Consider the following 12,100-nt stretch of genomic DNA (forward strand, 5'->3'; position numbering starts at 1 on the left):
AAAAGCAGAAAACTTTCCTTTTCTGTTTTCTCCATCACTGCCACAACTGCACACAAGCCCATACTGACTATACACTTATGGCTACTGTTTTTTTACAACCATGTGACATTTTTTCACAAGTCTGGAAAAATGGCCATTGGTAATTTATTAGAACAGTCTATTTATCTGTATGATTAGGTGTGCTGCACAGTGTGATAAAAGTGATGTTACCTTATCTGCCTTTGAACGGTTTCAAGTTTAATGCATCCAAATAAATTGGCATTTCTTTTTTTTTTAAGACTTACATGTACTGTGTTAGTTCATGTATTCTCCTCCTGTTTGAGACATCTGCCCTTTTTACCTAGCTATAAATAGTTTCACATTTTCAAGACTGTATCATCTTACAATATTATATTTTTATTATATTACAAAGTTAAAGAGTACTGCACTGGATTTGTGTATAATAAAAACAGTGCAGTTAGAGTACAATTACTATTGCAACAATCATTATCTATGACAAATTAATAAAGAGATTAAAGAGAAAACATATTGTGGTGGGGCGTGGTCTGCGGGGCCGTGCGGACGCACCTGCACGGCATCCGCAAACACGCCCGCCGTGTTAAAACACGGGGACTCAGGGGTTGGTGGTGGTGTGGTGTGACGTGAATCGAATAAAGTTGGCTCTGAACGTCGCTCCGTGGTCCCGCCGTGCCTTATTCATGCCACATTGGTGCCGAAACCCAGGAGGCGGCATGGCGGGTACCTACCAGAGCCAGGAAAGGAAAGAGCTGGCCGAGATGGTGGCCGAAATAGCGGCCACCCAGCGGAAGCAGGCGGCGGAGGTGCGTCGCCAACAGGAGGAGCTGCGGCAGGAGAGCGAACGCCACCTGGGGAAGATGGCAGAGCTGGCAGCGCTGCTCTGGGCCTGGGCGCCACCCCCACAAGTGTGTCTCGAGGACAGTGAAGCGGTGGAGGAGCCGTGTGGGTCACCTCGGCAGCCGGAGGTGGTGGACGAGCCACGCGGGGGTCCGAGCCTGCCGGAGGAGGAGGAGCAGCCGGGTGAAGGGCTGCTCCTGCCGGGAGCGGTGGAGGAGCCGCTCCAATCGGAGGCCGAGGACGAGGCGGGCGAGGGTCTACACCTGCCGGAGGCAGAGGAGTCGCTCCACCCGGAGGGGGGCGAGGGGCGGTGCCTGCTGGGGGCGGAGGCGCAGTGCGGGGAGCCGCTCCAAACGGGAGTGGCGGAGGCGGTGGCGGAGCAGCTGTGCGAGGAGACGGAGGTCCCTGCTCCAGGGCAGCCTGTGCAGCCGGAGTTGGAGGCAGAGGAGCGGGACAGCCCCGCTAGGCCGGGGATCGGCGGGCTGGCTAGTCCAGCCTCGCTGCCACCAGTCGATTCTGCGCGCCGGACGTCTGCCCAGCCGCCGGTGTGCAGGAGCACACGGCCATGCCTGTGGGGCCGTGTCCGCTTGCTACGCGGCCGACCTCCGGACCAGCTTCGCCGTTGCCGCTGGATGCGCGGGCGGCCACCAGAACGGACGCTTCCCCGTCGCTTGGTCAGGGGCTGGGGCGCCGATGTTTAGGGGCCGAGTCTCGCCCCAGTTCGCGGGGGGGGGGGAGTAGGTTCGGCCAGATTACTCCCCGGCCTCAATCGGGCGATGGGGGTATGTGGTGGGGCGTGGTCTGCGGGGCCGTGCGGACGCACCTGCACGGCATCCGCAATCACGCCCGCCGTGTTAAAACACGGGGACTCAGGGGTTGGTGTGGTGTGACGTGAATCGAATAAAGTTGGCTCTGAACGTCGCTCCGTGGTCCCGCCGTGCCTTATTCATGCCACACATATATTAGTATGATTATTAGTGTAATAACAGAACACACTAAATATTGCAGATATTGCACAATAGTCTGCAGGTACATACACTCATTGGTTCTCAGCTGACCCTTTTTTTTGTTGGTATGTCTGTAAACTCTTTGCCTATTTCATTTTCTCAAAAACAAGGCTTTGAAAGAATAAAAATTGAGCGAAATATCCACCTACAGTACCTTTAAGCTAGACCACAATATCATTCAGCAATCAAACCTTTGTGTCTAAAGTGAGCTACATCTGAGTGAACAGATCCATATGCCTTCTGATTAACATGTTTCCCTCACAGTAACATGAACACCCACATTTTGCACATATGGTACATCATTATAAATACAGTTATTGGTTTTCTTCAGCTCTGGGTGTTTGTTGTTGGACTGTAGAATTGGGATGTGCAGCTCTGTCCACCTGAGCATACACCGTCTCTGGCTGGGGGATGTTTTCAGTCTTAGTGGATTTTTGTCCAGTGTGAAACTCCACCAAAGCATAAGTAGATGTTGGAGAATTACATGATTCATGTCCTGAGGGAGTCTGATTTTGAGTCTGGCCTTGAGTGACCTCCTGGAAATAAATCAAAAGTGCTTTGTTAGGAAAATGTAATATTTATCTTACATGTTTATACAATAATAACCCAGGAAGAAAATATCACAAACAGTGATGTCTAAATGTGGCAAGAAGAAGCATAAGGTTGGATCTGCATCAGCAGACTAGATGGAACAGTTGGTGTAGAAAGGAGATGGGGTTGATTTCAGAAAGTAGTTTGTGAAACAGTGTTTGCTCATGTATATAGCTGGATGACCTGGATTTCAGTCCAGTTTAAAATAAAAAAGGATTTTGTTCAGGAAACAAAAACGTTTCTTAATAATTTAATTACTCAAAATTAAACCATTTGTACCTACAGTTTGACTAGCAGAGTGGGAGAGTTTCTTTTTAAAAAAAAAAAAAAAATCTATTATGCTTACCTCCGGAACGGCATATATAGTATTTTCCTGGTTCCCTCGTTTACTTTTACCTGTAAGTCAGTCATAGAAAATATAGATTGACTTGCTTGACATTTACATTTTACAGGGGAAATTTCTTTCCCTTATTAAAGTGTTACATTTGCATCTTCTACAAGGTGATTTTTTTAGTACATAAAGAAATTATCTTACTGTAGCCAAACAGAAGTGATATAGTGGACTAATAAAATAACATTTATTCCCGATTTTCTTTGTTAACTCATGCTAGTTACATATAACTTTGATACAATCCTGTTTTGTCAGTAGACTGTAAACAGATCAGTCTGCCCAAAAAAGAAGAAAAAAACCTCATCCCTCTTTGCAGTCAAAGTGATTTTTATATTTTTACAGCTTTTTTTCAGTGTAAAAAAAAAATATGCCTATGGAACCTGTCAGAGTCACACATTAAAAAAAACAACAACAGCAACCATACTATTGTAATAACTACACTGTAGCCCCCACATTGTCACAGAAAATACACTACATATCAATTTAACACTGGCATTTTTCATTTTATATAAATTTAAGTAGTTTGAGGTATATTTATGATATATTTACAGACAACGTACATCTTTACATAAATAATACAAATTTCAATTGTCTCTAATGGGTTGTGGAAGTCAAGATTGCCTTTGAATTGCTGCAACCAACATTACACGACCTCTTAAAGCTAATGAAAACAATGTTTTCTGTTCCAGTGTTTTTGCTTTGTTTTTTTCCCCCTCAGACAATGCTGGTGTGCACAAGGAACACAAAATAAAAAAATAATTGTATAAAGCTTTTGTGCCTGCCCTACAAAAACTTTATACAAATTTGTTGTATTTAAACGGTGTTTGAGAAGGAAGAGCCATCTTGTGGAGCCATGAACTGAATGAATGGGCATAATTACAGTAGAAAATAGCTACTCCCCAGTAGAAGCTTCTGGCTAGGGGACACATGTAAGTGACGGAGCCCAAGAGGATGGCCATCATCCTGCAGTTCTACTGCAGGATGATGAGGAGGGTGTGTGCCATCCGGTCTGTTATTTCTCTGCGAAGTTCAAACACCATCAGCTGAACTACTCTACCATAGAGAAGGAAGCCTTAGCTCTGCTTCTAGCTCTGCAGCATTTCGAAGTGTATGTGGGCTCCAGCGCTTCCCCGGTGACAGTCTTCACAGATAACAATCCCCTCGTTTTTCTGAACCGGATGTACAACCACAACCAACGACTGATGCGCTGGGCACTCCTGGCCCAGGATTATAATCTGGTGATCATACACAAGAAAGGTACTGACAATATAGTGGCTGATGCACTCTCACGCAGCTCGCAATAAGGTGTTGTTGTTGTTTTGGTAGAGCTTTAATGTAAGGGGGGGGGGGGGAATGTTACATCCTGTGAGGCTGTGGGAGTGTGTGGGTGGGGTGTTTGCCCGCTCTCCCTGCCTCCTCCTCTCTTGCCACTCCTACCCCCTCTGTCTCTCTCACTCTCCTCTCTCCCCAGGACACAGCTGCTTTTGATTAGCCTCGTTTGCCACCTGACTCCAGTCAGCAATCACCTCTGAGGCTATTTAAACTGGGGATGAGCTGTGAGTAGGGTGGTTTTTCCCCCTCTGTGGCGCGACACGGTTTTGTGTTAGGTTTTGGACAGACAGCCACCTTCTGACTAGTGAGTAGATGGGCTTGTGGGCCCTGAGAGTGGCTCTCTGTGGTGAGGAGTAGGGTAAGAAGTGTGGGAAGTGCCTCCCTTTTTGTTTAGTAGTCTTCTTGTCTTTTGTTGCTGCGAGTGTTTCCTTTGTTTCTTTGGCATTATTGGTAAAATGGCGTTGCCGGCTCATTAAGTTAATGTAATTTGTAATAAACCTATATCATTTGTAATAAAACTATATTAATACAGAACAACTGTCTGTTTTCCTTTTCATTCTGTTTCTGGACACATTTGTTACTGGTCCCCTCACTCGCATGCCTAGACCCCTGCGGGGGGAACGTAGCAGCAGGTCACTGACTTCCTCTGGCGCTAGAACATTACTGTTGTAAATAGCTTTGTGAAGCTGTATTTTTTTGTACCCCTTTCACTGTGAATATATTGTCTGCTGTGGCAGCCTGGTAGGAGGGGAATGCCTTTTTCATTTGACTGAGTCTTACAGTAAAACCTAGATGCACCCCTATAGAAGAGTGTGCCTGGGGGAGAAACGTGACTGTTTATAAGTAACAAAGCCCCAAGATGTTGGCCACAATGGCAGGTCATAACTTCCTCTGTATCATACCCACATTGAAATTAACTGAATGTTGACAAACAGTCTGGGAGCTAATTTTGAAGATGGTCACTGATTTGGTGCTCTTCGCTGAAGTCTGGCAGCAACGCTGAGCTTCAAAAGTCTGGTGTAAAATATCCTATTGAAGCTAAACATGTTAACTAAAACCAGGGAAGTCTATGCTTTAAGATGTACACTGGCACAGCTGAGGACCACCTTCTCCCTTGTCATTCTTCCTTGTGGTCTTTGACTTTTTCTTTTCTTTCTTTTTTTTCTTTTTTTTTCTACAGGGGGTAAAGGAAAATAATTTCCTTCTGGGCAATTCCACCATCTTTGTTTTACCATTTCCATGGATTTATTATTATTGTTGTTGTTATTATTAATAATAATATTATTTACTTAATATTATTATTTATTTATTTATTTTTTAAATCTCCCATTTCAGAGTGAATGAACACAGTTATAAACAGATTCACGCAGAACAGACATAAAGCAGATGTTTACTGTTGCACCAAGTATAATTTAATCTGGACTTCTCTTGTCAATGTGTATGTGTATTTGTATAAAGTGTGTGCTTGAATGCAAAATATAATTTGTGTAGCTTAAGTATAAACAACAACAAAAAACATTGAAACTTACATTTCATGATGACACAAAGTGTAATGGAGAGAGTCAAAAAGAAGAGAACAGAAGTTGAAGCTGCAATTATGGTGGCTCCACTGGAATCTGTAATGAAAGAAAAATATTACACCACAAAAAATCTGAACGGTACAGTACTAGGATATCTATGCACCCCCCCGATTTATTACGGCAACAGATATTTTACTGATCACAGCAGTATTGCATGTGACAGTTTGCTTACACACGTTCTTTAAAAATGAAATACGGGTTTGGGTTTTTTTGACAACTATTCACAATCATTTGAGTCAATGCCACCAAGTACGTTTCATTGGATTGGATTATGGGAGCTACAAAATCCAAAGGTATATAGTCAGACATGGGGAGAACACGCAAACACCACAAAGCAAGGCTTTTAAAAAGTGGTTATTTCAGTGTTTCATTCATTAATAATTTCTCAATATTTTCTCACCTGTCTTTATGTCACAGTAAGATTTGAGCACCTTCATGGTCTGATTCCAGCTCACTTGGTTGCTGTGATTACAGAAAATGGTGTCTTGATGCAGGTAAAATTTTAGAGAGGAGACATTTCCTGTGGTATTCAAATTATTTTTGTCTGCATGAGAGCAGTGTTGGGCATCACACCTAAAACTACTGCTAATGTTATAGTCCACTGTGCTGCAGGTCACAGTCAGGTTACAGGAGTCTGAGCTTTTGGACACAAGGTGCACTGTGAGGTCAGCAGGAGTCACTCGATCTGGGGAACAACAGGTGTGAAAGTATTTAAAACAGGTCTATGATGTGTGAACATTTCAAAATAATGAAAAGACAAACCTACCTTGAACTGTGACCTTGTATTCAGCTACCCTTTGCTCTTTTCCGCTGATTGTTACTGCAGTATAATCTCCACTGTCATTGTGTTGTACATTCTTTAATAGCAAAGAGTAATTTTGTCCAAACAACTCAGCCCTTCCTTCATAATTGTCAAACACGACTGGATCATTATTAAAAACATGTTTAGCTATATTGTTACTGTAATTAAATCTCCAGAGAAAATCAGTCTTTTTGTCAAGTTTAACAAATTTCTCTACATCCAGGTGTAAGTCTTTTCCATGCAGCAGAAACACAGGCTGGAGCCCTAAAAGAACAAAAAAAAAGAGAGGTAAGCTAAAAAGCAGCTTTATTGCTGCAATTAAACAAAATACAAATTGATGCTGGATGGAAAAAACAAGGCAAACTAATGACTAAAGACAGAAACAACACAGCACAAAAGGAGACTGAGACACACTGTATACACACAGGATAATTAAGGAAAAGGCAACAACTGAGAAAACATCTGAAGCTGATCAGTAGTAATTAGACACCGGAAGTTGAACTGAACCAAAACAACATAAGAGACAAGAGGTCACCAAAATAAAGCAGGAAATGACAAACACTGACCTGGACACTGACCTTGACACAGTCAGAAGACAAAACACGGAGACAAGACTGGGATAATTAGCATCATCTAATGTGGAACCGAGGACTAAAGGCAAAGATAAACACCAAAGCAGCAATATCATACTCAGAGGACTACATACAAGAAATAAATCTCACTGCAAAAACTAAAAGAATATTCCAGAAAAACTCAGAACTGACCATGCTGAACATCAGAATAGTAAACATGTAACTGCAGTCTTCCTAAATCAAATGAAACTTTTTATTATTTATTTGTTTGATTATTTTTTATCATTGTTTAGTCACATCCAACTGCTTTTTGTCTGTGGTGTCTAGAAAATGGTGTGGGCTTCACATAGCAGATAAACCTTTTGTGGGAAGCCTGGTTGTTTTGGAATTACAAGCTCCATCTCACAGTGGTGGTGGACCTTTAATAACTATGAATGAATATATCAAACCACCCAAAACATATCTATCCAGGATTGAGACCAGGAAGCACAGATGCGGTCTTACACATCTCCTCATGAAATACCCAGCAACACCCCATCCCCTCAGAAACCGTCTTTTCACAGACCACAGAAAATGAACCAGAAAAAAAAAGGTTACCCTTATAATTCATAAACAAAAAATATTAAAAAATAATTTCACGTACTCCAAAGAAGAAAACTATTATACATGGGTTATTAAATATTCAGTGAAAGTTTATGGTAGTGATTGATTTTAATAATCAAGTGTTACTAACTCCCAAATCCTTAAACCACAGCTGAAAAAGTATATACTGTATATATTGTACATGGGTATTGTATAAACAATTAGGTATATACAATACCCATGTATATTTTCGACACTGACAAGTTTTGGTTTTTACCTCTTTACTGAAATGGCTAAGGAAAAAAAATAATAAAAAGCTCACAGCTATGTCATCATTTGAGGAAATTCATTATAGCACAGAAATGGCACTAATGAGCAATCTTTTGTCCTCTGTGCTTTTCCTGTTAGACTTCACTGCAGCATCCGATACTGCTGATCACAACATCTTACTACAGATATTGGAATACAGCACTGGTATTGCTGAACTGGTTTGAATCATATTTATTTTATATATTAAACATTGGATTAAATTTTAATTGCTATGAACATGATACCCAGTTATTTTCATCAATGAAAGCAGATAACACATCAGGCTAAATTTGGACAAAACTGAGGTTTTTAGTATTTGACCATAAAAATTCAGAAACATAGTGTTTAACCAGATACATATTAAAGATTGGGAGTCTCTTATTTCAACTGTGCAATATTGCTAACATCTATGACATCTTGGGTAATTTTGAATAGTCCGTTTTGCTTAGGAAGGTTCCTGAATGAGTGAAGTGACCTGAGAATCTGTGTGGTGGACATAATAAGAACTGTTTGTTCATATTCTAAGGAACAGAGCTCCAGCACTTCCTTTATTACTTCCTTTAGCAAAGTGGCACAGATTATGCAAACATTACCTATAACTGCATTTTCCGATTCATGTCATGATTTGCTAAATGCTATGAATTTTTAATAACAGCATGTTAAATGAATACTGCTGTAATAATATCTGCTTTTTGTCCAGTTGTTGTTGCATAACGATTTATGTAAGATCTCCACACTGAGATTATGATCTACAACTGATAAAAGTGTAGCCGTAATTTAAGGAGCTCTAGGGGTGACTGTGGCTACAGGTCACATACTAATCGGAAGGTTGGTGGCTCGCTCCTGTCTGCACCAGTCTGCGTGCCAAAAATTATTGGGTAAGATACTAACCCCCCAAGTTTCTCTCCGATGAGTCTGTGTGAATGTTACAGAAGCACTTACATAGAAAGGCATGGAAAAAGTGCTAGTATGAACGGGTGAATGACGCAAATTGTACAAAGTGCTCTTCTGATATAAACTGCTGGGCATTGGGCATGAGGTTCTGAGGACTGAGACTCAGTATTTATAGTTATCTTTATTTGTCATTCAGTCACCGTGTTTATGCTTCCTGTTTTATTTTGCCAGTCCCTTGTCTTGTGTGTGTACTAAAGTCCTCAGATTTCCTTATTTCCATTTTGTGATCTCCCTCATACTGAGGGAGATTACTGAGAACAGCATTTTTGTCATTTGATTTGTATTGCTAAAAGGTCTTTAAAAATAACAATACATTAGCTGTGGAAAAAAAGAGCAAGTTCTTACCTTGTACTTCTATTATGTAGAGCAAAGAAAAAGCAAACAGGACTACACCACGAGTCATGATTCTCTCAACTGAGCAATGAAGGAAGTAGCATAACACTTTGACAAACCAGACTTCTGGTTCCTGTTAGCTTCTTTTTTCTTTTCTGGGTTGGTTAAATGTTTATTTGTTTTTAGTTTTTATTAAAAATGTTTCAGTAAGAAATAAATAGTTTAAAGAGGCTTTTCAGTCAAAATTTTTTAAAAAGATAAGCAATGAAATGGTTATTTTCAGTGTTTTAATACAATACAAATGTATCTTTGCCATGTGTCAGTGTCAGAAATGGCATCAAAGAGAGACAAAGTCATCCAACTAGATCCACCCACTTTATGTCTGGACTAAAGACAAATGATCATGTTAGCAAAGCTGTGTTTTACAAATGTACAGACTTTCTGATAAAGTGATGTTAGAGTTTCAGTAGGATGCAGCTGAGGTTAACATAGTGTCAGTAAGACTTAAACCTCAACTGCAGTTTCATTTTAAGTCTTACAGTCTAAAAAGATGGTTGCACATGAGCATATAGCTGACTAAGACCTATATACAATCTTTTTAGTTATGTACATCCAATGCCAGAAACGCTGTTTTTTGCTGCCTGTATGTGGATTATGACAAGATCCCCACTCGATCTCTCCGATCCTTTTGTTACTCAGCTGGAAAAATAAACCCTGTTGACTCCAAAACACTTGTGCTGCAACCTGTCGAAGCACGCCGACTTCACCCAATTCTTTAAAGGCAAGAAGTCTTTAAAGAATTGTTAATTTATGTTGTAAATTTATGTTGCATGTAGCACCTTGGTCCTGGAGGAACGTTGTTTCGCTTCACTGTGTACTAACTGTATATGGTTGAAGTGACAATAAAGCCAACTTGACTTGACTTGAAGTCCCTCGGAGCCGGTGAAGTCCAACGTCAACTCTTTATTCAACAAAGCATATGCATATGGAGATCACCCGTGTTGCACCCTGGGCCCCGCAGAGTATGCTCCAAGGATGATCTGAAGCATCTCCTCTTGACAGAGCTACTTTTATACTTTTCCACTAACCCCCATCTGTCAGCTGTCATGTTTCATTGAGAGAGCTGTACACATTTGCTTACAGCCATTTAGGGGGCCTTGTGTTTTTGTTTTACAGTCATTTAAGGGGCCTTGTGTTTTTACCTTACATCAATTTAGAGGACTGCATTTTTTTACTGTACAGCCATCCCAAGCAGCTGCATGCTTCTGCTGTACAGCCGTCTCACACAGGCTGCACACGCTGTGAAGCAGCATACTTTAGCAATGCCAAGCTGAATTAATCATTTGTTGGACTAGTCACAGTTGGCCATAACACTCGGAGTGTTTTCCTACTGATTCTCATTTTTACATTTTTAAACAGTATTAATCAACATGTGTTCATACAACAAGTGGCACAAACTTTTCATTAATATAGTGGTAGATATGTTTGACCTAAATATATGGGTCATGTGATTTGACATGCAGATTGAATGCTTAACACAGTGATTTCACTATATAGGACACTTCATTGTAAGTGTGCATGGTATATATATGTGTATATATGATTACACAGAATCTATGTGAGTAATTATGATTACATATCTAGTGTATACAGGCATATATGTCATAATAAAATCCACAACACTTGTCTCATTTTCTTTCCTGTTTCCACTAGCCTACACATAATTTCATATCCCCAATGTCTGACACTTTTAACTTTTGAACAACAACATCTATCTTGGATACAGAATATTTCCACAATTAATAAACTAATTCAAATAAGAGCATAACTAAACACATAACTGGAAGACTCACAACAGGCTCAGAAAAAAAGTTAAAAATGTTTACAAAAAGACAGGAAAGTGCAAAAGGAGATGAGAATTCCCTGACGAACAGCACAAAGTCCACATGGCACGTGAGTTTTCCTAGAAGAGTGAGTTTTTCCAGAGATTGTTTCCAGGGTGAATTGTTCTAGAAGAGGATGAAGAAAAGCAAAGATAAGAATAAGTCACTGAGCTGGTCTTTAAAGACACTTTACACTCATAATGTGAAGAAAATATTACAAAACATGTATTTTTCATCCTATTCAGATCCATTAAACTAATGGATCACGTGATTTCTAACTATTAATATTTCACATTCTCACATCTCACATCGTACTCACCTGTGATGTATTCATCCTACTGTTCCACTTTTTGTCTGTGATTTCTACACTAAAAAAAAAAAGAGATCACAGAAGTGTTCAAGGAACAGTTGGCTACAAGTTTTCTCATAAAGAAGAGTTAATGTTTGTGCATATCTGGATACATTAATATTATTAAAGCTACAGAGACATATAAAAAAACTGTTACAGTTTGATTTGCTAAAAAAAAAATAATCATCTGCTTTTAAAACGAACAGTTCAATGATTTTCAGTGTTTGAGTACTTTTGAACACACACTCAACTTAACTTTTCAAGGTGCAAATGTACATCACATACATGAAGTGCTATGTTTTGAAGCAGCAACAGCAATCATGCATGACAGAAATCATGAAATACAAACACCATTAACAACATACAGGTCACGCTGAACACAAAACGTATCAGCTTTCTCTACTTTTCAGTTGTAGTGCTACATTTAATTGAACTATTACAGTACATGTTTGGGTTTTTACCAGGAAATGAACCAGTCATGATTCTCTCAACTGAGCAATGAAGAAGGTAGCATAATTGTCAAACAGTGGAAACTTGTATTTATCTTTTATACTGGTTTT

At 40.2% G+C, this 12,100-nt stretch overlaps 1 protein-coding gene across 1 annotated transcript; it reads right to left on the reverse strand.

Annotated features, from left to right (window-relative positions):
• Window positions 1-2,176: 2,176 nt before the first annotated feature.
• On the reverse strand, window positions 2,177-9,378 carry LOC146613050 (uncharacterized). The gene is made up of 6 exons (XM_085378994.1): window positions 9,321-9,378; window positions 6,523-6,822; window positions 6,157-6,441; window positions 5,706-5,792; window positions 2,800-2,849; window positions 2,177-2,398 (listed from the first exon to the last, which is right to left on the reverse strand). Exons 1-6 carry the CDS (start codon window positions 9,376-9,378, stop codon window positions 2,177-2,179), a joined length of 1,002 nt encoding a protein of 333 aa, XP_085235120.1.
• Window positions 9,379-12,100: the final 2,722 nt, after the last annotated feature.

This window comes from Diplotaxodon limnothrissa, linkage group LG18 (genome assembly GCF_057381915.1).
Source record: "Diplotaxodon limnothrissa isolate DT_005_m linkage group LG18, D_limnothrissa_male_GT1.1, whole genome shotgun sequence".
Classification (NCBI taxonomy): domain Eukaryota; kingdom Metazoa; phylum Chordata; class Actinopteri; order Cichliformes; family Cichlidae; genus Diplotaxodon; species Diplotaxodon limnothrissa.